Source organism: Pelophylax lessonae (genome assembly GCF_965119305.1).
Source record: "Pelophylax lessonae genome assembly, chromosome: 1".
In the NCBI taxonomy this organism is placed as follows: Eukaryota; Metazoa; Chordata; class Amphibia; order Anura; family Ranidae; genus Pelophylax; species Pelophylax lessonae.
Genome location: NC_138768.1, coordinates 379388080 through 379413615, shown reverse-complemented (window position 1 = coordinate 379413615; position 25536 = coordinate 379388080). Strand labels below are relative to the sequence as shown.

The window sequence follows — 25536 nt, the reverse complement described above, 5'->3', positions numbered from 1 at the left end:
TTTTTAAAGTTTTTCATCATTTAGTGGTTTACTGTTCATTTATATGAGATTAGCATGCCAAAAAAAAAAAAAAATGGAGGATCATTCTTCCGATAATCTCATCGTGTCTACCAGGCATTAGTATATAGTACAAGTTTTCAGTTGTTTCCATGCTTGAAAAACTCTTCTAGGAAGACTGTCCTCAAGGTTTAGGAGTGTGTCTATGGGAATGTTTGACCATTCTTCTAGAAGCGTATTTGTGAGATCAGGCACTGATATTAATGGGAAGGCCTGGCTGGAGAGCAGGCCAGTTAAGTTCCTCTACCCCAAACTCGTTCATCCATGTCTTTACGGATCTTGCTTTGTGCACTGGTCCAAATCATTTGGTGGAGGGGGGGGGGGGATTCTGGTGTGGGGTTGTTTTTCAGGGGTTGGGCTTGGCCCCTTAATTCCAGTGAAGGGAACTCTTAAGGCATCAGCATACCAAGACATTTAGGACAATTTCAAGCTCCCAACTTTGTGGGAACAGTTTGGGGATGGCCCCTTTCTGTTCCAATATGACTGTGAACCAGTGCACAAAGCAAGGTCCATAAAGACATGGATGAGCAAGTTTGGGGTGGAGGAACTTGACATTAACCCGATAGAACACCTTTGGGATAAATTGGAGTGGAGACTGCGAGACAGGCCGCCTTGTCCAACATCAGTGCCAGACCTCACAAATGCGCTTCTGGAAGAATGGTCAATCATTCCTTTAGACGCACGCCAAACCTTGTGGACAGTCTTACCAGAAGAGTTGAAGCTGCAAAGGGTGGGCCAACTTAATATTGAACCCTACGGACTAAGACTGGGATGCCATTAAAGTTTAAAGTGCTTTTGTTAATTTAGTGTATGTGTTACTCATGGCAGCCAGTCATATCAATCTTTCAGATGCCTTTATAAATGAGCACAATGATGTGACCTGTGCCTAGCACATAAGGAAACAATGTTACAGTATTATAAAACTATAATGTCCTTGTCTTGTGTGTCTGACAGCTGTATGGTAAACACAACACAAACATGGCAGCAAACTGTACAGTACTATTTAACTTTCTCACCTCTTCAGATGATAAAAGGGGCGGTAGTGACCTCTAGACAACTTTTGTGCTTTGTTTAAATATTAACCACTTGCCGACCACCGCACGACTATCTACGTCGGCGGTCAGCCCCTCACAGGCAAACTAACGTAGGGCTACGTTGCTTGCTTGTGAGGGTCTAGGGAGCGAGCGCGCGCCCCCGGAGGCGCGCTCCCGCGTGGTCACGGACCCCCCCGCGCGTGTGACCAGCGGACCCGATGTCCGCCGGCCACTCGGCGATCGGCGGGGGAGAGGGAGAATGTCAGGCAGCTTGTGTAAACAAACTGCCTGTCATTCTCCTCGCTGCAAAGACACTGATAAAACGGATCTGGTATGTAGATCCGTTGATCAGTGTCCTTACAGCTAGAGCCACAGCCAATCACAGTAGAAACCACGCCCCTAGGGACACACACAGCCCCTCCCTTCCAAATAAAGTTAACCCCTTCACTACCAGTGTATTTTTACAGTAACAGTGCATATGTATAGCACTGATTACTGTAGAAATGTCACTGGTAACCCCAAAAGTGTGAAAAATGTCAGTCAAGGGTCCGATCTGTCCGCCGCAATGTCGCAGTACCGCAAAAAAAATCGCAGATCGCCGCCATTACGCGTTAAAAAAAAAAACAACAAAAATGACAAAAATCTTTCCCTTTGTTAGTAAACGCGATAACTTTTGCGCAAACCAATCAAAATACGCTTTTTGCGATTTTTTTTTTTACCAAACATAGGTAGCATAAAACAAATTGGCCGAAAATTTTTAAAAATTTTGATTTTTACATTTTTTTTGGGGGGAATTTCATATAAAAAAATGTGAAAAATATTGCTATTTTTGCAAAATTGACGCTCTTTTTTTGTTTATAGCGCGTGATCAAAAAATCGCACAGGTGATCAAATACCACCAAAAGAAAGCTCTATTTGTGGGAAAAAAAGGACGTCAAATTCGTTTAGGTACAGCGTCGCACGACCGCGCAATTGTGCGTTAAATTCACGCAGTGCCGAATCGCAAAATACCCCCTGGTCGGAATGGGGGTAAAATCTTCCGGGGCTTAAGTGGTTAACTTCAGTTAACGCTGCATACTGGTTGCACCTACTTTGGATTGTAATAGAATCGTACACCTAAATTGTTAGTGTGGCCATGAGTAATCTGAACTATGTTTGATTTTACAGAATTTGACAGTGAATGTTCGAGTAAACCTGTATGCTGACACTTGAATGGTCACTTCTTTCTATGTAGCCCCAGGGCGCTCTATTTTGTTACTTTGTTGTTGAACTATTGGTCACAGATATTAATGTTGGCCAGGGCTTTTTTTTTTTTTTCTTAGAGAATAGGTGCAGGAACTCAACTATGCCCCCCCCCCTTTTCCCACGAAACTGCATCAAATAGTGGGTGTGGTCAAACTGCAGTGGGAGGGTTTTAAAGGGGCATTAAATACGAGGAGTGCCTTACATACAGAGTGCAGAGTTCAGAGGGTCAGTTATGTACAGAGGGCAGATTTCAGTGGTGCGCTACGTACAGAGTGCAGGATTCAGTGTGCACTAGGTACATAGTACAGGGTTCAGGTTACGCTGGGTGCAGGGTGCGCTAGGTACAGAATGCAGGTTGCGCTCAGTGCAGCATGTGCTGGGTACAGGGTGCCCTAGGTTCAGGTTGCGCTGGCTGCAGGGTGTGCTAGGTACAGAATGCAGGTTGCATTTGGTGTAGGGTGTGCTGGGTACAGGGTGTGCTAGGTACAGGACACAGGGTTCAGGGTGCGCTAGGTACAGGGCGCAGGGTTCAGGATGCATTTGGTACAGGGTTCAGGGTGCGCTAGGTACAGGGTTCAGGGTGCGCTAGGTACAGGGCGCAGGGTTCAGGGTGCGCTAGGTACAGGGCGCAGGGTTCAGGGTGCGCTAGGTACAGGGCGCAGGGTTCAGGGTGCGCTAGGTACAGAGTGCAGGGTTCAGGGGTGCGCTAGGTACAGAGCGTAAGAATCGGGTGCGATATGTAGAGTGCAGGGTTACACTATATAGAGAGGGAAGGGTTCAGCTCTCTCTCACAGGCCCTTACCTCGGCATCCCCCCATCCACTTCTCATTTCCACCTCTTCTGGTGCAGAGGTTTAAAGCTAACCTCTGCACCACTCCCCCCATCTCCCAACTTTGCACACCCTCCTCCACTGTCCATCCCCCCCCCCCCCCAATTCCTCCCCAATCACAATTTTTTTGCTTAGAATAAAGATCAGGATTCTCTCGCGATTCTTGGCGTAACGTCATCTTTTATACTATACAAAAAAAAATGGGCTAACTTAACTGTTTAGTTGTTTTTTTTTTTTTTTTTTTTTTTTTTTTTTAAATTCATTTAAGTGTATTTTTTCCCAAAAAACTGTGGTTGAAAGACTTTGGCACAAATACAGTATGACATAAAAGATTGCAACGATCGCCATTTTATTCTCTAGGGCCTCTGCTAAAAAATATATATTTATATAATGTTTGGGGTAGTGGCAGCTGGTGCTCGGTAATTTGAGGGGGGGGGGGGGGCGGCAAACCAATTTGGGATAATTGGGTGGGGGGGGGGGCGCTCCCGAATGGCTGGGAGGAGAATCAGTGTGACAATAGCGAATATTTATTCGCTAATGCCATACCACTGGGCCCACCCTTTTTTGAAGCCTATTAGAGCCTCTGGCTCTAATCACGTGCTTCAAAAAAAAAAAAAAAATCCCCTATTGGAATCCATGCATCCGTCTCCCTGCATGTAGATTAGAGGGCCGGATGCATGGATGGGGGGGCGGACTGCCACTGGTTTGGGGGTTTTAAGTAATTTTTCTAGCAAAATATACTGATTTTAACTTGTAAGCAACAAGTGGTAGAAAAAGGTGTGCCGGTTCACACTGCCGCGACCACTAAAGCTTTGGCGCGACTTCAGCGCGAGGCGACTTTTTATTTGGCCAATCACAATATGATGTGTTGTGACCTAATTTCCTTTTCCTGTTTTTTTTTTTTTTTTTTTTTTTTTTTTGCATATTTTTTTTTTTTACGGTTAGCACACATTTGCAAACGCAGGAGGGATGGGCCACCTCCAGGCCCACCTGCCCCCTATCTAGCCATTAGCTTGCATGTGCTCCCACTGTGAAGACTCTTATAAATTCTTTAGAGCTAGGACTGCAGGTAATACAGGGAGCCGTGAAGTGGCCCTGCAGCTTTCACATGCGTTTGCAAATGTGTGCTAACTAAACCCCTGTTTTGACGCAAACTGTTAGGTTAATTTGGTTGGTAAGCAGACTGGTTGGCAAATTGAACTGGGAAATTTATTTTTATTTTTGTTTGTTTCATGTGCATTGCCCTTCCATGTGTTCTTTGCTATGAAGGCCAGTTATAGGTGGGGGCAGAGGCCATTTTCTTTGTTGACCTCGTATTATATGGTTTTGGTAAATCTAAAGGAAAAAATCTATAGAGAATTGTATAGTGTGTATCCAGCTTTAGTCTTTAAGAAGTTCAACTGCCCTCACAGATGGAGGTTTGTTCCTTTGATCTAAAAGAATGAAATGATAACATTGTAAAGCATTGTGTTTATAGTTATCTAGTACGACTTGGTCGCCTGATAATTTGCGCTCCATTCTGTGCAATGGAACCATTCTAATCAGAGCAACTCAAGTCGCTCCGACTTAGAAAAAGGTTCCTGCACTACTTGGGGGCGACTTTGGTGCGGCTTGCATTGACTTCTATTAGAGAAGCCGTTTGCAAGCCGCGATGAAGTTGCGCTGCACGGGGCGGCTTCAAAGTCGGGGCGACTTTGAGTCGCCCCAGTGTGAACCAGCTCTTACAATGTTGATAACATTTGCTGGAGGCTCTTTATTATTATTATTTTTTTTTTGGAAAGCTGTGAATGAGCAGAGAACAGCTCTGTAAGAATTTGAGGAAATGCCATTTTTTTTAAGATCGTTTGGGGCGGGGGGGGGGGGGGTGAATAAATAAAAATCGCTGAACGATTAATCATGCGGCTTTAGTGGTGATCAAAGAGCGTAGGGTGAAGACCAGAGGGGGGTACTGAGTTCCACCAACTTCCTGCTAAAAAAAAAAAAAAATGTTGGCCATGCACAGCTTGAATTTCAGCTGATTCCTGTGAACACCACCTGGCTTGTCTGAGCTCTGATAGTTTCATGTCACATGCACCGCGTTTGGAAGGCGCAGATTTTTAAAGCAGTGTTGAAAAGGTCATATAAAGTTTAGCCATGTCAAAGTACAGAGCTGACCCTGGGGGATGAATTAGAGCTCAGCAATTCTCTTTTCAGCTAGGGAATGACCTCAACCTCAAACAAAAAGACGGGGTTACAGTTTCTCCTTTTTATTGACCGAATTGTCTCTTTAGAGACAGTGGAAAGACTGTTCTATCATTTGTACTTTACAAAAAGTTTTACCTTTTTTCATTATTTTACAGAAATTGGGGTTGTTGCCAAGTCCTACATTGATCAAGGCCAGCTTGTTCCGGATGATGTGATCACCAGCCTTATTCTACAGGAGCTACACAACATGGGAGAACATAACTGGCTGCTGGATGGTAAGCAGGGTTTTAATAGATGACAATCCATTCAATTTTCATTCTTTATATCACTAGCAGTTGTCAACTAACCAGGTGAGTATAGGGGATCTGGTTAAACAGGTTTATATAATAAGAAGAATTTCTGCAGTTACCAGAAGACCTAGACTTTAGATTCGCGGGAAGGAGTTAAAAATCGCTGCTTCTACAGGAGTTTTGTGTTCTGCCTGTAGAAGCAGCTCAATGTTATCCTATGTGTCCATGCACATAAGGACGATTACATGCATATTCTGAGATCAGCGTTTAGAGGCAGGAATTTGCATTTCTGATTGTAGCTTTTTGGCAGAAAAAACACAAAACTCTCCTAAACTGTGTACAAGCACACTCTATATGTATCTATATATTTTTTTCTGCCAAGGGAACTGGGTTATTGGTCATTGAAAATATTTTTGTCTGAACTCTGATAGTTTAGATGTCTGTCCACCTAAACTGAAAGGCCGGGCAAGGAGAGCATTCATCAGAAAAGCAGCCAAGAGGCCCATGGTAACTTTGGAGGATCTGCAGCTCAGGTGGAAGAATCTGTCCACAGGACAACTATTAGTCGTGCATTACACAAGAAGAAAGCCATAAGAAGTCCCGTTTGTGAGAGGGACACAGCAAACATGTCGAAGAAGGTGCTCTGGTCAGATGAGATTAAAATGGACGCTATGTGTGGTGGAAAACTAACACTGCGCATCACCCTGAACACACCATCCCCACTGTGAAACGTGGAGGTTTCAGCATGCTGTGGAGATGCTTCTCTTCAGCAGGGACAGGGAAGCTGGTTAGAGTGGATGGCAAGATGGATGGAGCCAAATACAGGCCAATCTTAGAAGAAAACCTGTTAGAGTCTGCAAAAGATTTGAGACTGGGGTGGAGGTTCACCTTTCAGCAGGACAACGACCGTAAACATTCAGCCAGGGCTACAATGGCATGGTTTAGATCAGGGGTCTTAAACTCCCTCCAGCTGTTGCAGAACTACAATTCCCATGAGACATTGCAAGGCTGACAGTTACAAGCATGACTCCCATAGGCAGAGGCATGGTTGGTCTTGTAGTTCCGCAACAGCTGGAGGGCCACCAGTTTAAGTCCCCTGGTTTAGATAAAAGCATATTCATGTGTTAGAATGGCCCGGTCAAAGTACAGACCTAAATCCAATTGAGAATCTGTGACAAGACTTGAAAACTGCTGTTCAGACACTCTCTATCCAACCTGACAGAGCTTGAGCTATTTTGCAAAGAAGAATAGGCAAACATTTCCCACTCTAGATGTGCAAAGCTGGTAGAGACATACCCAAAAATGACTTGCAGCTGTAATTGCAGAGAAGGGTGGTTCTACAAAGTATTGACTCAGGGAGGCTGAATACAAATTCACGCCACACTTTTTAGATATTAATTTGTTAGAAATTTTGAAAACCATTTATCACTTTCCATCCACTATACAATTATGTGCCACTTTGTGTTAGTTTATCACACATAAATTTTGGTTGTGACATGACAACATTTGGAAAATTTCAAGGGGTATGAATACTTTTTCAGGGCACTGTATATATGCTTTGTACGATTTCATGACTAAGGTTTACAACCACTTTAAAGTGTATCCATCTATCAGGCATTTATGCCATTTGTCAAGCTCCAGTTTTTTTTTTATATATATAATTAGGTAGGTAGGTGTGTGTGTTGGTATGCATAATGTATATTTGGGGGGGGGGGGGGGCTCCGCACCAAACGCATAAAGTATGTGTAATGTACAGGCTAATGCTTCTGCTAAAAAATATCCTTGCCATATCCCTGCTGGATAATGCCCTAAAAGGCTGTCTTCTGGCTTAGTGAAAACTGCTACTGAGAAAAGTTGCACCCACACTCCTTCTGCCCTATTTGCATTTTCACAGAACTCTTGGTATTATTGTCCTACAATGCATCATGTTCCTTGAATGGAGCTGAAGCAGTTGAATGACACAATCTCCTCTGCCCATTCATAGAAGGCAATACATTGTGGAACTGTAGCAATATGAGAAATAAGATTGGCGAAGTGGGCAGAAAAGTGCAGGCGAGTGGGGCAACTTTTCTCAGTAGCAGCCGCTGCTTATAAACCTTTTCAGTGCCAGAAGATGGCCATTCTAAGTAATATCTGGCAGGGATGATTTGTAGCAGAAGCAGCTGCCTGCAGGGAATAGGGTGCACACTATTGCACATACCTAATATATTTGGTGCTGTATCTCCCAAAAATATATAAAAGCCTTAAGCTTTAAGCCTTGCACATTTTTGGCAGCATTGGCTCATGATCACTTAATACATTGGGCACCTTCGGTGTAGCTAATCTGACCTGATCTGGTATTATTATTTTCTATCTTTTTAAATAGGATTTCCAAGAACTGTCCCTCAAGCCCAGGCTCTCGATAATGCTCATCAGATAAACACTGTCATTAATCTGAATGTGCCATTTCAGACCATTAAGGATCGTCTGACAGCCCGGTGGATCCATCCTGGCAGTGGCAGAGTATACAACACTGAATTTAATCCGCCCAAGGTCTCGGTAAGATGAACATATATATAACTATCGGTCTTATGAATCAACTGGTCCTTGCTAAGAACTGGATTAATTTATTCGGAGCCACCAAACAGATTTGGTTACTGGGTAAGAATTAACTCCAGTGCTTGCAAAGAACACACTAGCACATACTGTATTGTATTCATTTTAACGTATGTTATTAATGTCATACACAGAATCAAAATACTGTAAGGAAATAGGGCTTGATTGTCTCTAACAATCAGCTTCTCCTTGCATGTTCATGGAGCATTCTTTATTTTTTTTTAGTTTGTTTAAACTGTTGTATCCTAAGTGTGCTACCAAGGAAACCTCTTTTTTCTCATCTCAGCAAATGAGAATCCAAGTTCGTTTTAAAACCTTGGCTGATGAAATGACACATAGAAGTTCATTGTTCTGTTACAAAGCTTGCTTGTCTCACTTAAACTTGCATGTTCATATGTATGGAGGATGGAGTAAGGAAGACCACTATGGCACTTTTCCACTGTAAGTACCGGCTCGGCTCAACTCGGCACTGCTTGGCCCCTATTCGGCTCGGTTTGCTTTTCCACTGTGTGGTACGAGTCGGCACCTTTCGGCACTGTATAGGCTCTACTCGGCTCGGTTTGCTTTTCCACTAAAGTAGTAAGTGGGTGGGATTACAATGATTCTTTGAGCAATCAGTGGCTAGTAGTGACAAACAATCAAGGTTGCATGCAAAGGATTGTGGCATATGGTATAGGTACGGAATGCTTGGAACCACAAACGAGGTGGTACTGTTTAAGCGAGCCGTACCATGTAGTGGAAAAGCGCTGCCATACCAAACCGTACCGATCCGTTCTAACACGTACCATGCAGTGGAAAAGCACCAAAGCGAGCCAAACTGATCCGTTCCATTGAAGAGACAAGGACTCACTGCTCAAGGTGGTGTAATTGCCTGATGACTCACACCGGTGCATGCCCCGGCTCGCCTCCGTGGAAACTTAATAAAGGAAAAGGATTTGGCAGCACTCCAGGTTGAGTCAAAATCCAGATTTATTGACTGGACATCCAAATATGTCAATCGTGACAAGGTAGACGCGTTTCACACACTGACTGTGTGCCTAATCATTACTTTGGTGTCCAGTCAATAAATCTGGATTTTGACTCAACCTGGAGTGCTGCCAATTCCTTTTCCTTGATCCGTTCCATGCAGTGGAAAAGCGCCACTAGACACCCCTTGTGTTGTCATTATCCTGTAGAAACAATAACGTTTGGTCAAAATTTGCAGCTTACGCATGCGTTCGCAAGTGTGTGCTAACAAAACCACTGTTTTCAACGCATACTGTTGGACAGGTTAATTCGGTTGGTGAGTTGAGCTGGGAATTTTCTCTGGTTTTGTCTTTCATGTATTTGCCCTTCCATGTGCTCCTTGCTGTGAAGGCCAGTTATAAACGGGGGAAGAAGCCATTTTCTTTGTTACTGGTACAGACAGAGGACAGCATGGTTGACATGTTTCATAAAAAAACGTTGCTTAGTTCTAACCTGTTTTTCGTGAAATGCTTCAACTATGCTGTCCTCGGTCTGTATCATGATTGTATCAAGATTATTTTATGGAATAAATATTTTCATTCTTTGTATACTGGAGTGCCATCACTTTCTCTTCTAAACCGAGCCATTCATTTGTATGGCTCACATTGCACCAAATCCGCACAAAAAGGGTGCAGGACCCTCCCCCCCCCCCCCCCACTCTGGAATCAGATCTCCTGGGTGTTCACACCCATGCAATCCGATTCTATCGATCACACTGCATTTTGCTAACTGTTTTGGGGGGTTGTTAACCAATTCAGCTCTTTGGACGTACGTCCAAAGCGTGAACCTTTAATCTCAAGCTGTAGGGCTGCAGTAGCTGTCAGCTTGTTCGGGTTTTGTTCAGGCGGCTCCTGGCTTGAAAGTAATAGTGATGAGGCGGCTCTATAATGCCGGCGCCCACCCTCCGTGTTTCCTGGGCTCTCCTACTCCTTTTTTTTTTTTTTTTTCTTTTTTTTTTTTTTTTCTTTTCTTTTTTTTTTCATTTTAAAACCAAGTTTATTAAAAAAAAACAAAAGCATAAAAAAACATGGTACGGTACAGAACATCCACTGCAAAAATGTACAAGGAAAAAAAGAAAACAATAGTATAAACAACGGCACTGGTGATGATAGCATATGCATTCCTAAAATATGAACAGAAAGAATAAGCTAACGAGCCTGTGAACCTGGATTGAGCACCCACCCCAACTCTCAGCGTGTGAAAGTAGTATGAAGCGTATGCTATACACCTCATATGTCTTATATGGGCTTATGGGCTCATGCACATTGCACGTAAGTGGCTCCTCCAACCATCTACCCCAAATCTTGTCATATTTCACAGGGCAACCTCCGTGTTGGTATAACATTTTCTTATAGGGGAGAGCAGCGTTTATCTCCAACACCCACTCCTGTAAGGTAGGGGAGCGGGGGCGCATCCAGGACCTGGCTATATGTTTTCTGGCAGCAAAGAGGGTTTCGTGTAAGAAGGTGGCAAAGAATTTGTCTACATTATTGTCTGGGAATAGACCCAGTATACAGGGTTTGGGATCTAGTTGAAGGGGAGAACCAATATGGTCATTCAAGAAGTTTTACTATTTGTTGCCAATAGGCCTGAATCTCCGGGCATGTTCCTATTAAGTGCAGGAAGTTACCCAGATGCAGGTAGCATCTAGGGCATTGCGGATCATAATTTGGACGGTATTTAGAAATTCGTATTGGGGTTAAATAGGTTTTATGGACAATATATAGTTGTGTCAAGAGCCGAGAGTTTGGGCGACGCAAGTTTGGGGCCCTTCAATACCTGGGCTCTCCTACTCTTACCGAAGCCAGGAATTAAAACCGCCGACTAGGGGAGGGTGAGCGCTGTGAGACCGAGGCAAATCCAAGCTTCAATCTTATATGCAAACAATGAAACCGGAAGTGATGTCACTTCGGGTTTCAGATGCATCATTTCCTGGCCAGTACAGCTAACGGGACACATCTAACCAAGCCGATCTGTGTTTGGTTAGATGGTCTGAAGTACAGGGCAGACATTGGGGTCTATTAGACCCCTAATGTCTCCATAACGAGTACCTGTCACCTGACCAATGCTATCACATAGGAATTTATTAACCCCTTGTGATAGCAATCAAATAAAAATAAAAGTTAAAATAAATAAAATTACAAAATATATAAAAAAAACACAAACACAAACGGAAGCCCAGGGTGTGCACACGTATGTAAACCGCAGTCACACCACATGTTTGACATATCGCTGCAAACATCAGAGTGAGAACAATAATTCTAGCACAAGAGCTTCTAGTTAACTCTAAACTGATGAGCTGTGAAGGCTTTTAAAGCGTCACCTATAGAGATTTTTGGGCGTCCTACTTTTTGGCGATATTGCAGGCGCACACAATTTTAAGACATGGAAGGTCTGGTATCTATTTACTCGATTCAACCTCATCTTTTATATTTTAACCAAAAATGGGTGTTTTATATTATGTGTTTTTGCACTAAAATAAATTGTATTATATTTTTTCCTTAGAATTTGAGTTTAATAAACTGCAAATTAAGGGAATTCCTTGGGGACCTCTGGGTCACCAGAACTAGTGTCCCTATTAGAAGATTTCCCCTCTATTACTTTTCTGGGGATAACCCAAAATGTGGGATTTGTTTACTATTACTTTCACTTTCAATGATCATGGTAAACAGGACAAATAGAGAGAGTGAATCTAACGGGGACACAGACCGCAATAAAAACGGACAATCCCTCAGCTCTCTTTCCAAAACTAAAAAAAAAAAAGTTTTGCCTTTTTTTGTTGCTCTTTAAATACAAACTACACTCCCATGCCATATAAGAGGTAGTATACTCGCCTCTCTGGTGGCCTGCTTCTTCTATCTTCCCTTGATGCCAGCTCTGCAGCCTTTGTAAGACTCCTTGGCAATTCACCTTTCTGGGATTGCTTCCACCTTCTGACCCCCAAGTGATTAAAGGACATGACTATGATCTAGGGGTCAGGTGAAGGAACCACAGGGCATCACTGGAGACACAGGCAAGTGTTGAATGCTGCAGAATCTATTGCAGCAGAGTGCTGCTTGCATTTGTTTGGGGACCAGACAGAGGGGTTTATTTACTAAAGGCAAATCACTGCGCACTGCAAGTGCACTTGAAAGTGCAATCGCTGTAGACCTAAGAGGAAGATCTGAAATGAAGGGAAGCTCTGCTGATCTCTGTCATTCAATCGTGTGCAAGCAAAAATGCTGTTTTCTCTTACGTCCTCCGACAGTCGCCGCCACTTCATAATCTTCACTAATGGGGTAATTGACCTTTGCTCCGCAGGAGTAGCTAGGCAACAAGATTTGTTAATATCAAAGCTTTTAGCATATCCCACCCCTAGGGGGTGGTCCCCTCAGTCAATACCTCCCTGCTTCCAGCATTCTCAACTCAGTTTTCAATTGCCTAGCTTAGGAGTAGCTGGCTGTTCCTGTGCTGGGGCTTTCAGTCTCAGCCTTCTATCCTCTTTTGGATTTTATTTCAAGTATTTTTCTCTTTCTTTTACTTAGCTGTTTTTTTCTCAGCATTAGTTTAGTTTTCTTCGGATGAAGATGATCATGCGGAGCTGGGTCTCAGTCTGGCCACCCTGGATCCCAGGGCTGTGTGCCAGGGGTTTCTCCAGCCTGCCATCGAGCGTTCAGCTCAGGTTTCCCTGGCATATTGAACGACCCATCCCTGTTCGCTGCAGGGATGCTGCCTGTGAGGTGGCTACCTCACCAGACGCCATTTGCGGTTTCGCACCGCAGTCCACTGCGTCCTGGCTGCGACACTCCCTGTCCTCAGTACAGCGGTTTGGTCGCTAGAGAAGGCTCCCCACGCCATCCGGAATGGTAAGTAAATTTCTATGTGGGGACCTGTCTGTTTGGGTGTCAGTCTGTGACTGTGGGACCCGCATCTCTGTGTAAGTGCTGAGCTCCCTGTCAGATTCCTGTGTGGAATAGCTGCCTTTCTGTGGGCTGCGGGGGGCTCTCCCGCTCTGCTGTGTGAGATGTATGGGGCAGACTGGGATCAGACATGCTGTGCGGCGACCGCTGCTGCGGCCCGCCTTTTTTCTCGGCAAAATTGTGGTGACCGGCCCTGTGTGATACAGCGCGGTGTTTTGGCGCCAAACGCCGCCATTTTGGCGGTGATCGCTCCTGCAAGCACATGTCGGCGCCATTTTCTTGTTGCCTTGATTCCCTCAGCCGAGCGGCCATGTTTGTGAAGCCTTCATAGGCTATATAGGGCGGTCAGTCTTTGCATCACTTCCTTTTTCACTGGAACAGCGATCGGTGGCAGCAGCTGTGTGCTCTCTCCAGGTTTTTACCTTCCTTATCCTGTATTTCCTTGCTCAGTGCTCCTTATCCCTGCGGGGGTCGGTACATACAGTAGTGTGCGGTGGGCTGCGCTCGCCGCGGTCTTAAAGGGGCAGTCCTTTATTTCAGTTGATACTGGGGCATGGATTCTCAGGATTGCAAGTTTCCTCCCACCCTGGTGAGGGGCCAAGGGGCTGCTGCATCCCCCGAGGGGGCTGATCTGGCTGCTGTTGTAGCGAACTTGGCTTCTCAGGTGCAGATGCTAATGGCTGATCGATCCGCAAAATGGCCCAGGTTATCTATTTCCTCTGATTCAGAGGGCGATGGGGCTGCTATGGCTGGAGTGCCCTTCTCAGGGTCTCGCTCATCTCTGGACCTTGTGGGGTCTGAGGGGGAGGCTGAGGTAGAAGGAGTTGATACTTCTCCCCCTGGCTCGCCTGAAGAGCTTGCACTCATGGATGAGTTGATTACTTCTATCAAGGAAACACTGCATCTGCAGGATGAACCATGTCCTCCTGCTTTGATGTCCTCTTATGGGACTAAAAGGAAACGCAAATCAGCGCAGGTTTTTCCCTGCCCTGCGGAATTTCAGCGTGCTGTTGATGAGCAATGGCGCAATTTAAAGAAGCCCTTTACTGTGCCAAGTAGGATCAAGCTGCGTTATCCATTTACACCCACCACTGATGAGCGTTGGTGTGTGCTGCCCCAGGTGGATCACGCGGTGGCAGTTTTGAATAAATCTACTGCGATTCCTGCTGAGGATACCCCGGTGTTCCGGGACCCTACGGACAGGAGATTGGAGTCTCTGGCCCGTCATACTTATACGGTTGCTGGTTCTATGCTGAAGCCTATTTTTGCTTCCATTATGGCAGCCCAGGCTATTGCGGATTGGACGCAGGTGCTCAGGCGCACCCTGGTGGCTGACTCTGCTCCGCCGACAACGTTGGCTATAGTAGATCAAATTCATCAGGGTGTCATGTATTTGTGCGATGCGGACTTGGATTTAGTCCCTTTGGCTGCACGTCTCTCCAGTGTAGCGGTGTTGAACCGTCGCCTGATATGGCTGAAATGTTAGTCGGTTGACCAATCCTCTCGCAAGACTCTAGATAATCTGACTGGGATCAGACATGCTGTGCGGCGACCGCTGCTGCGGCCCATCGGGGGGGAAAGTCCTTTCGTCCCTTGTCGTGGACGGTGCTCACCACGGATGCCAGCCTGTCGGGCTGGGATGGTGTTCTGGGCGTTCTATCCGCCCAGGGAACTTGGTCGGAGGAGGAGTCCTCCCTTCCGATCAACATTCTGGAATTGCGAGCGATAAAACTTTGCCTTCTGCATTGGTCGGAACGGCTTCAGGGCCGTCCGGTTCAGGTTCAGACGGACAATGCCACAGTGGTGGCCTACATCAACCATCAAGGGGGCACCAGGAGTGCCCGTGCTGCTCGGGAAGTAAACGACATTCTGTCGTGGGGCGAGACGCACGTCCCAGCGATAACGGCTGTGCACATTCCGGGGGTGGAGAACTGGCAGGCGGACTATCTGAGTCGCCAGACCCTGGACCAGGGAGAATGGTCCCTTCACCTGAATGTCTTCCAGATGTTGTGCGCGAAGTGGGGTCTTCCGGATGTGGACCTGTTCGTGTCTCGTCTGAACAACAAGGTGGAGAGATTCGTGGCAAGGACGCGCGATCCTCGGGCAGACGCCTCAGACGCATTAGTGGCGCCCTGGCATCAGTATCGTCTGTATGCCTTTTCACCGATTCAGCTGCTGTCCAGGCTGCTTCGCAGATTGGCCTCGGAACCGCACGCGGTGATTCTGGTGGCACCGGACTGGCCTCGCCGGTCTTGGTACGCAGACCTCGTAAATCTGGCAGTCGACGTTCCGTGGCGCCTGCCGCTTCGGGAAGACCTTCTGTCTCAAGGGCCGATATTCCATCCTGCTTTACAGTCGCTGGCTTTAATGGCCTGGCTGTTGAAAGCCAGGTCCTGAAGGATAGGGGTCTCTCCCCTGAGGTCATTCCCACTTTGATCGAGGCTATAAAAGCCTCTTTGGGAAAAATTTACTACCGTACTTGGAAAGCGTACTTTGCCTGGTGTGAGTCCAGGGGGTATTCCCCTCGCTCATACTCGGTGTCGAGAGTGTTGGCTTTCCTCCAAACTGGAGTGGACCAGCGTTTGGCGCTGGCCACAATTAAGGGTCAGATTTCTGCGCTGGCCGTTCTTTTTCAACGCCCTGTGGCGTCTAATTCATTGGTTAGCACCTTTGTTCAGGGGGTGCGACATTTGGCCCCTCCTAGGAGGGAACCTTTGCCTCCATGGGACTTGAACTTGGTTCTGTCCGTGTTACAACAGGCTCCCTTTGAAAAGATCAGGGAGATCTCGTTGTCTCTGTTGTCCAAGAAGGTTGCCTTTTTGGTGGCGATCACTTTGGCTCGCAGGGTGTCGGAGCTGGCAGCTTTGTCCTGCTGCTCTCCCTACTTGGTGATTCACTTGGATAAGGTGGTCTTGCGACCTAACCCTTCCTTTCTTCCGAAGAGGATCTCGGAATTTCACCTGAATGAGGACATTGTCTTGCCTTCGCTTTGCGCGAAGCCTAAGCATCCGAAGGAGGTGGCTTTGCATGCCTTGGATGTTGTTCGGGCGATCAGGGTTTACCTGTCATCGACTAAGTCTTTTCGCAAGTCGGATTCCCTATTCGTCCTTCCAGAGGGATCTCGGAAGGGCATGGCGGCGTCGGCTGCTACCATCGCCAAATGGATCAGACAGACGATTGTGCAGGCCTATGCTTTGAGGGGGAAGGTTCCTCCTTTCCCTGTGAAGGCGCACTCTACCAGATCTCTGAGTAAGTCTTGGGCCTATCGTCTTCAGGCTTCTGTGGCCCAGGTGTGTAAGGTGGCGACTTGGTCGTCCGTTCACACCTTCTCCATATTTTACAAAGTGGATGTTCAGGCATCGGCAGATGCTTCCTTTGGCCGTAAAGTTCTTAGTGCGGCAGTGCCTTAGGGTCCCTTGTTTGGGCCCTTGGCTGTTGGGGTGTTTTTACCCCTGGGTTACTTGTTCTTCCTGGGTTGTTGCTCCTGTTGAGCACGTTCTCCTGTTGCCAGGTTGGTTCTCTTACTTTGGTAAGGTTCCTTTCTCTGATGTGGGTACTGCGTTGCTTTAGGCGCGGCTGCGTTTTTTTTTTTCCCACCCCTCATGTCTACACTGCTCTGGGACGTCCCCATTAGTGAAGATTATGAAGTGGCGGCGACTGTCGGAGGACGTAAGAGAAAACGGAATTTTTGTGAAATCTTACCGTAAAATTCCTTTCTCTGAGTCCTCCGACAGTCGCCGCCCCCGCCCCTCTTTTGGGGTTTGCTTATGTACTCTACTGCTATGCTACTGAAACTGAGTTGAGAATGCTGGAAGCAGGGAGGTATTGACTGAGGGGACCACCCCCTAGGGGTGGGATATGCTAAAAGCTTTGATATTAACAAATCTTGTTGCCTAGCTACTCCTGCGGAGCAAATGTCAATTACCCCATTAGTGAAGATTATGAAGTGGCGGCGACTGTCGGAGGACTCAGAGAAAGGAATTTTACGGTAAGATTTTACAAAAATTCAGTTTTTTTATTTACCTTGCATGTCCCCCTCAGATCTACAGCAACTGCATTTCTAAGTGCACTCGTAGTGCAGAGTGGATTTGCCTTTAGTACATAAACCCCGGAGTCTCTTTAATATGATATTTTTGGGAAAAAACATAATAAAGAAAATACTATAAATATACTGTTTTATAATTTCTAACAGGGAATTGATGATATTACTGGAGAGCCTTTAATTCAGCGTGAGGATGACAAGCCAGAAACAGTTACCAACAGACTGAAAGGTTACGAGGCCCTCACCACACCTGTATTGGAATATTATAAGTAAGTTTTATTCTATGTGTCATTATAGAAAACATCCAAGGGTATTAAACAGTTGCTTTTTCTGTTACATTATTTTTTATTTTATAGAAGTAAATTTATGATATGGTTATACATTACATGTTACAGAAGCTTTTGGAGCTTTTTATCAGAGGTGGAGCTCAGAAATAAAGTTGGTAATTTCTTTATTCTTTACAAGAAGTGACACATTTGAATCTGAGGCTCAACAGATTGCAGAGCCATAAGAAATTAGGCCAACAACCCATCAGAATTTCAGAAATGATTTTAGGTCTTATAATGACCTTACCTGGCTTATTTGTCAAGATTGTGCTAACCTAGCCTAGGCAATCTAGGGTAACAACTAGGGCAAAAGAGAATTTATGCATTTGGGTTGATTGAATGAGCACACAATATGGCCTGTAAATAAAAATGAGGTGTACACTTGTTTGACAGATCAACGCAACATCGCTTTTTATACGGTAATGGATTTTCTTTTCTCCTCTGATCCCTGCTTGGGGTCATTCATCTATAAATATGATTCTGTGCACAAAGCTGCTTGTAAAAGTGCAATGCCAGAAATATCCTTGTGAGCACTAATTGGGTGGTGACAGACCATAATGTGACATCTATGTGCATAGATGCTTCTTCTTCTTCTTTTTTTTTTTTTTTTTTAATACTGACAGCTGGCAATATAAAAAAAAGACAAAAAAAAATGCCAGCAGGTAGCCTGTTCTTGCACATATGCCACTCAGTGTAGGATCTTGGGTGCCATCTTGAATTAATTTCCTTGCACATACGCGGGAGTTACATCATCCCAGGCTGTCTAATCAAGATGGTAAGATGCTGCCAACAGAAGGAGACCGAAAGAAGACATCTGTGGTGGTAAGGAAATAATGAGGGAGATCGTTAACATTGTGTCACTTCAAGGGACACTTTGGAAAGTAAATGCAGTTGAATTTAGTTCTTTGGAAAATAGAAAAGTTACATGGTCAAGACGTTCTAAAAAAAACACATGTTATAGAAGTGGTCCAGATGCTTTAAAACCAGACAGACCCATAGATGATACACAGAGATAGGACAAATCTCCCTACAAGTTTTACATGTATATCTGCTGTCTTCAGCTTTCTATATTCTTTAGAAAATGCACATTGTGTTAGAAATTTTTCTTCCTGTTTTCAACAGTAGGAGGAGAGTCTTAGGCGTACACTTTGTCTGAGCTGATTGGAGAAAAGGCACATACCCCTCCCCTTTACATAGGCAGAGGAACGAAGAAAGTTGCAGAGCTGTGCTATAGTCCTACTTTAAGTGAAACTTTTTTTATTTTTATTCTTCGCAAAATGATTTCCCAAGAACTAGTGACCATATCCCTACCTGAAATACTGCTAGCCCTATCCATACCCAATTAAAATGGTTCTTGCTTGAAGATTGTGAATGGTGGAGAAATATCTGCATTGCTCATAGCCTCCATAAACAGTACTTGAATGATTTTTTTCATTGTGGTCTCTCTAGAAACAAAGGTGTTTTGGAAACATTTACTGGGACGGAAACCAACAAGATCTGGCCTCACGTTCTTGCATTCTTGCGCACAAAGCTGCCCGAAGTCAAGGAGTAACTCTGAAAAAGCACAATGGATGCTGGACTGTAAATCTTTTACTACTCAATGTGAATGCTTTAACCTTGTCATTTAGCCTTTACCCCAGCTGTTTTATTGCATTTTAATGTTATTTCTTTTAAAAAAGAGATTTAACTATAATATTTTAACAATTGAGCTGGGAGATCATATTTTATCTAATGTCTGATTTTCAAATAATTGAATTTTAACAAATAATCATCAAATGACAAGAGGATTGTAGGCCAGAAAGTGTGTCTAAAGAAATTTGTGGAGACACTTTACGAACGTTTTTTTCTCGATTGCTCTAACTACCATATTTTCAATTGTTTTTCCACCGACATTTGAATTGATAATAGAGCCTGTATTTTTTTATTCTTTTTTAATATATATGTGTTCAATCCTGGAAGAAACAGGATCATTGATTATCTACCCCCTTTGTAAATGTAGAGTGAAATCAGCAGGAAATATTTTTTAATATTTGGTTACATCAACAAAGCAGACAGAAAAATTGACAATATGTTGCCTTTTAGTTTTCCTTCTAAAAAAAAAAGAAAAAAAAAGCTGAACTTGAGCCACAAAAGTTTTTAGCTAAAAAATTCCCAATATTTACAAAGGATATAAATCCACTTTGCGAGCACCAAATGCCTTTGCAACCCCAGATATTTCCTTTTAGAAGCAGCTGTGGCCTCCTCACTGTTCTTTAGATAGTCTTTGCAGAGATGTGGGAGGTACCCAGTGAGTCAACCCACTATCCACCCACTCCACCCAAGGGGTCCACCCACTACAGGCTGCCTGCAGAACACTAGAGGAAGGGGGTGGAGACAAGACCTGTCACTCTGCCCAAGAAAAGAGAGCAGCAGGGACCGGTCTTTATCACAGGAAGCTCCTGCTGCACAGGATAAAGGGCAACTGCAACCCCTGTAGTATATTGGAACAACTAGGGTTCTTCCAAAGTTTTCCTTTAAGCTGTGGCTGATTGACCATTTGATTGTGTCTGCATAGTTCTGGGTTCATCTCCACTGGCCCAGCATGACACCACAGATGTTTTTAGATGTCCCTAAGGATGGCATTAAGACCAGCACAGTAAGGGGAGCTTTCTATCCAGTAACTACCTATGTAACAATGAAAAGGGTATTTTTCCCACAACCCCCCCCCCCCTTCCCCCAAATGAAAAGGTTCCCCTAGACTTGAAAAAATTTCAAAGGTTTCTCTGGGGTAAAAAACTTAAGAAAATCTGGATTACTGTTTTCTAAACAAAGCAGTCCCTGTATTGTTCTATGTTGACTTAGAGGGGGGTTCTGTGAATGCTGGAGGTTCTCTTATGAGAAACTGGGTGCTCCTGCAGCTCCAGCTTTTGCTATAGTCACCAATTTTACTTTTATTCATTTTTATTGAAATCTCAGTCTGCGAAGTCCAGGTGATCCAAAAACAGCATCAGGTAACATGGTGGGGGTGGGGAGTTATACCTATAATGGTTCCATCCAATTAAATCATAGTAACCAATTTTACCCATGGTGCCAACATATTGCTAGGTCCATCAAGGTCTAAGAAAACAGTGGGATGCAGGTTCCATCAATGATGTTCACTACAGGGATGTGTTAATACTTCAGAGTGACACAAATCAAATGGATTTTCCGTGTTCTTGGTGAGTCCAAAATAAGCTTATAGTATAGTAAAACTGCATCAGACCATGGACTTAATTTTTTGCAAATCTGCAAACTGTTCAGCATTACAAGCACAGTATTCACAACAGTTACAGATCCCAGTTAATATTCATTGAACATGTAGATACACAAGGGATTTATAAACGTCTCAGCTATTTTAAGTGCAATATTCAAGAAAATACATTTTTATCTCTAACCTAAAAGAATGCAATACAAGCTAACCCTACTCTGCACAGCACCTTTTTTATAGAATTTGAGCATGGGGAGTAATGTTCTGTCAATGACTTGTTTTGTCCATGAACACAATCCTGCAACTACCGACATCTTGTTCTTTAATTGTGACAATGGCAAATGACTTTTCAGCAGTCTGCACACCGTCTCTGTGTCATGGCATTAATTTTATTTATCCATTGTAAAAGTTTATTGTACATCTTAGTGCCTCTTAAAGCGGGCAAATTGCATCACTGGAGTGTTGGACTTGGGGTCACAAGTTGAATTGTTAAATCTTTCTTTTTAAAGTGCTTTCCATAAACATGCATGCCTTGATTACCAATTCCTCAGTGTTTATAGCAGTGCTGAGCTGGATACTTCTAGAAGTGGCTTAGTGGTAATCAGCTGAAAATATCCACAATAACTGAGAATTCATGTCATGCTGTATATATTGTGCTGGTTGCTTGCTATCATTTGTTCTACAATTTTTTTTTTTAATTTTTTTTTTGGTATGTATTCCTATTTAATAGAGAGAATACACTGCATAGTTTAAACCTTTGTAGCTTACTAATTTATTTTCTATGTTTGTAGAAAATATAGTATGACTATCCTCAGTGCATTGTAGAGTACATTACCCTACACCAGTTATCAGCTACACCAGTTATCAGCACAGGTCATGTACATACAGAAACTACCTCATTTGCTATACATCATGAAAATATAGGTAGCAGAAATTTACTTGGATACAGCTCCTCCTAGATTTCTGGCGCTGTTACATCAAACAGTTGTTCAAACTATCTTGGACTGATCCTGAAAAAGTTTTCAGTATCAATGGAAGCACAGAATATGGGATGGCACTGTGGCAACTGCTCCACATTTCTTTGTTTCGTAATATTTTAAAGTAAAAAATAAAAAAATCATTCTGAACAAAGAAAAAAAATATAATAATAATATACTGATTCCCCTAGTAGCCAATTAAAATGTAAAGGCAGATTCGGCTGCTATGATCTCTGACGCTGCTTCATGTTCCCCGCTTAGCTCATAGATGCCACTCCTTTTCTGGGTTTAATTCAACCCACGTCTTGTGAGCCCAGGGCATCAAGGCTCTGCTCCTCCAACCTTGATTTACACAAGTAAGCCACAGAAGACAGGGTCATTTGGGCTGGCCATATGTTATACAATTTTCTTGTTTAATTTTCTTTAGTATTAACTTCAACTATGTAGTGCAAGGGCCTGCCTTATTGCATACAAATTAAGACTTTATGTTTGACCTCCTATGGTTATGGTAAATCTTAGGCTGGGTTCACACATATGCAGCTGTGGTTTGCATTCCGGAGTCCGGTGTGTTCAATGATGTGATTCAGGTGCAAATGTCTACCTGGACTCGCAGCTAAACTGGAACTAAAACTGCACCGCACGTGTGAACCGGCTCCATTGAAAGCCGGTCACATTCACATGTTATGCGAATTGGATGCGGTTAAAAACACATCCAATTTGCAAATATGTGAATCCAGCCTAAAGGAAAATTTGTATACTGTATGGCCAGCCTTAGGATTCTACTCCCTGATGGAAGAATAGGATGACAGGTAACATTCCTAAGCCTGGCCACAGACACCTGGGGCTGCTTCAAATGCAGAAAGGACTTGCGTTACCCATGTTGGGATTCATGCAAAATGGATTTTAATGTGGTTACTTGTGTATCACTGCACAATAGTTTCTGATTTATATAAATATACCAGCGGGGTCCTTTTTATAAAATACAAAAAAAAAGGCATAGTTTTAGTTAATTTAGAAATAAGCTCTTCAATACTAATGTGTTACTTACTGGGACTCCTAACCCATAGGCTACACAGGCTCAGCCATGCTAATAAAATCACTTGTGATAACAAAATTTGATGATCATTCTAATTTGTGGAGCAACTGGTTCCGTATGATGTGGGCTTCACAAGGGCAATGAATTGTACACAATTGAATTATTTCATGATCCTGTGATTCATTGTTATCACGTGCTATTGTTTAGCTTGAACCATAGAAAACCATGTGTTCTGTCAGTTTGTGATAGATTGCTGCTATATGCAAGGTGCACATCTCTGCTGCTAAAACCCACCGTATAGGCTAAAAACAGAAACCCAGAATATTTTACTGTCTCTGTCCACACACCATTAAATCTCAGAGTCAGAGGGAACCATGATGTGCCCCCATCTGACTTTAATTTGCTGGGGAGGAAGGGCAACAAAAACTTTTTTTATGTTTATTCTTCCACATGTGCCTGACTTTTAGAGAGACAAAACCCTTTCAGAGAAACACTTTTATTTTAATGAAATGACTTTGCAGTTATGTACTCAAATCAATTTACAAAAGTGTTTAGAGTTCTTTAAAGCAGCCCGATAGTGTCAGGTCAAAGGTTTAATATACTTGGTCTATAGTGTGAATATGATATGATGCTGGAAAAATATGGAGATGAGTAAAAATAAATACAGGCAATAAAAGTCAGATCAGTGCTTTTGCTTGCAATATAGTTTTTCATGTCCACTTTTGTAAGAGAAGATTCCAATGTGTTTTATGAACTATGATGAAAGAGCTATATCACTTTATTTTTGACAACCATGAGCTCACCTTAAATTTTTGTGAAGTGTAAACTTATCTTCAATGTCGCAACGCATTGCCACAATGCACATTGCACAAGTTGGAGCGTTGTGGAGCCATACATTTTGAATGGCAAACCAACATGACCAACAACTAAGGCATGGGTGCTCAACCTGTGGCCCTCCAGCTGTTACGGAACTACAAGTTCCATCATGCCTTATGCCTTTGAGAGTTATGCTTGTAACTGTCAGCGGCTTGCAATGCCTCATGGGACTTGTAGTTCCCCAACAGCTGGAGGGCCACAGGTTGTGCACCCATTAAATACGGCAAGGCAGCTCAATTTCGGATGCTTTGCAGTGCACCACCAAGCACAATAACGCACTACCTTGCATTGTGGTGTACTACATTGTCATAAATGGTGCTTTTTTTTTTTTTTTTTTTTTTTGTGACGTTTAGGTGTGTTGCCAGCCCATTCATTTAAATAGGCTGCCTTAATGCAAGGCATGTCTTGTCTTGCAAAACATGGGCAAAGCATTAGGATGCCAAGGTCTGAAATGGTCCTTTAATGGTAAATTAAACATTGATGAATGCCAACTATTGCACACATTGCATGTGCTTTGCTTAAAAAGTAAGCATATTCAAGTTGCCAAATGTGTGTTTCATATTCTGTCTTTTTGAAGAATGTATTTGAGATAGTGTGTGCCTTTCCAATATGCATACTGTTTGTACAGTATCTACGGATATGAATGTCTCAATAAATTACCATTCATTCCCAATGAATGCTGTTTATTCTGCTTATAACTGCATCTTTCATTTTTGCTACTTTGAATTATTAAAGCAGACTTCGCATCAGATATATTTTTTTTATGTTCAGTGCATGCATACCAATTTCTGTATATGCAGAATACCTGTCAAAGAGATAATTATGCTGGACTCCACCATCTAGAAGAAGGTGGAAACAAAGAAGACTGCTGACAACCTGGCGGTCCACCTTTAAAACCGGCCTGAAAGCCATTAAGGTCCCATGGGATGAGGCTGAGCCAGCCAAATTTCGTGGGAAGAACTAAAGCCGGCCATAGATTGATCAAATCTCCCTGCTGAAACTGCTAAGATTTGATCCCTATATTGGCAGGCTAGTGCTACTAAAGTTGATCTATCCGTTAACTTCAGTACAACCATTTTTTTTACGCGATTACTGTTGGCAGCTATAGCGCTAGAAGTAATGCACCTTTTGCAATTCAATTTTTAAGAAAAATGTGTGCCACAGTTCACTTATTAAGTTGCAATGTTTCAGTCTGAGTATGCAGTAGTTGTGGTATACCAGACGCTTGTAGACCCACTTCCGCTATCAACTTCACAGTAGGAAAGTATATATTTTTTTAAGCTGGTGTTCTGTCATTTTGGAAATATGAATGGGTTTACTTGTTGACATGCACTTTATACTGATATGAACCCATCACTCGAAGCCCTCATTACAATCTAAAGCCTCGGTTACAGGGGTGCAGTATTCTCCATTTTGTCATGGTCACCATGCTCAGAAAACCCAAATGTTTACCCCCTAGCCAAATGTTCACACAGAATTGAACTAAACCACTTCCTGCCGAAGGTCTTCATATGACGTCCTGGACTTTAAATGGGGATATCCGAATGATGCCTGCAGCTACATATACATATATAATGCTTGGGAGTTCTGAGTAATTTTCTAGCAAAAAAATTATGATTTTTACATGTAGGAGAGGAGTGCCAAAATAGGCTTGGGCTGGAATGGTTGAAGTGTATGTAATCTCCAACAATGTATTTCTCTTTGTCCCTTTTGGTCTGGTAAAGATACCATTGAAAGTATTTTGGCACATCTGTTTGAAAAGTGCAAAAAAAAAATTATTCTGCCACTGGTCCCAATTTGACAGCTGTGCAGTTGCGTGTCTTTGTTCAGGGACATGCACCCACACCTGCATGGCTTTTAAATTGGGGACCAGCAGCTGTGCTCGTGCAGTCTGTGTCACTATAGCCATAAATGG

The 25536-nt window shown here is 43.5% G+C and overlaps 1 protein-coding gene across 1 annotated transcript in view; it reads left to right on the top strand.

The window, feature by feature from the left end:
• The window catches only part of AK3 (adenylate kinase 3), a 41080-nt gene extending 21736 nt beyond the window's left edge, over window positions 1–19344 (top strand). Inside the window, exons 2-5 of the mRNA XM_082243560.1 lie at window positions 5505–5624; window positions 8005–8177; window positions 17331–17449; window positions 18956–19344. Coding sequence (XP_082099686.1) covers window positions 5505–5624; window positions 8005–8177; window positions 17331–17449; window positions 18956–19058 — 515 coding nt within the window. The 3' untranslated portion in view covers window positions 19059–19344. The remainder of the gene's footprint in view (window positions 1–5504; window positions 5625–8004; window positions 8178–17330; window positions 17450–18955) is intronic.
• Window positions 19345–25536: the final 6192 nt, after the last annotated feature.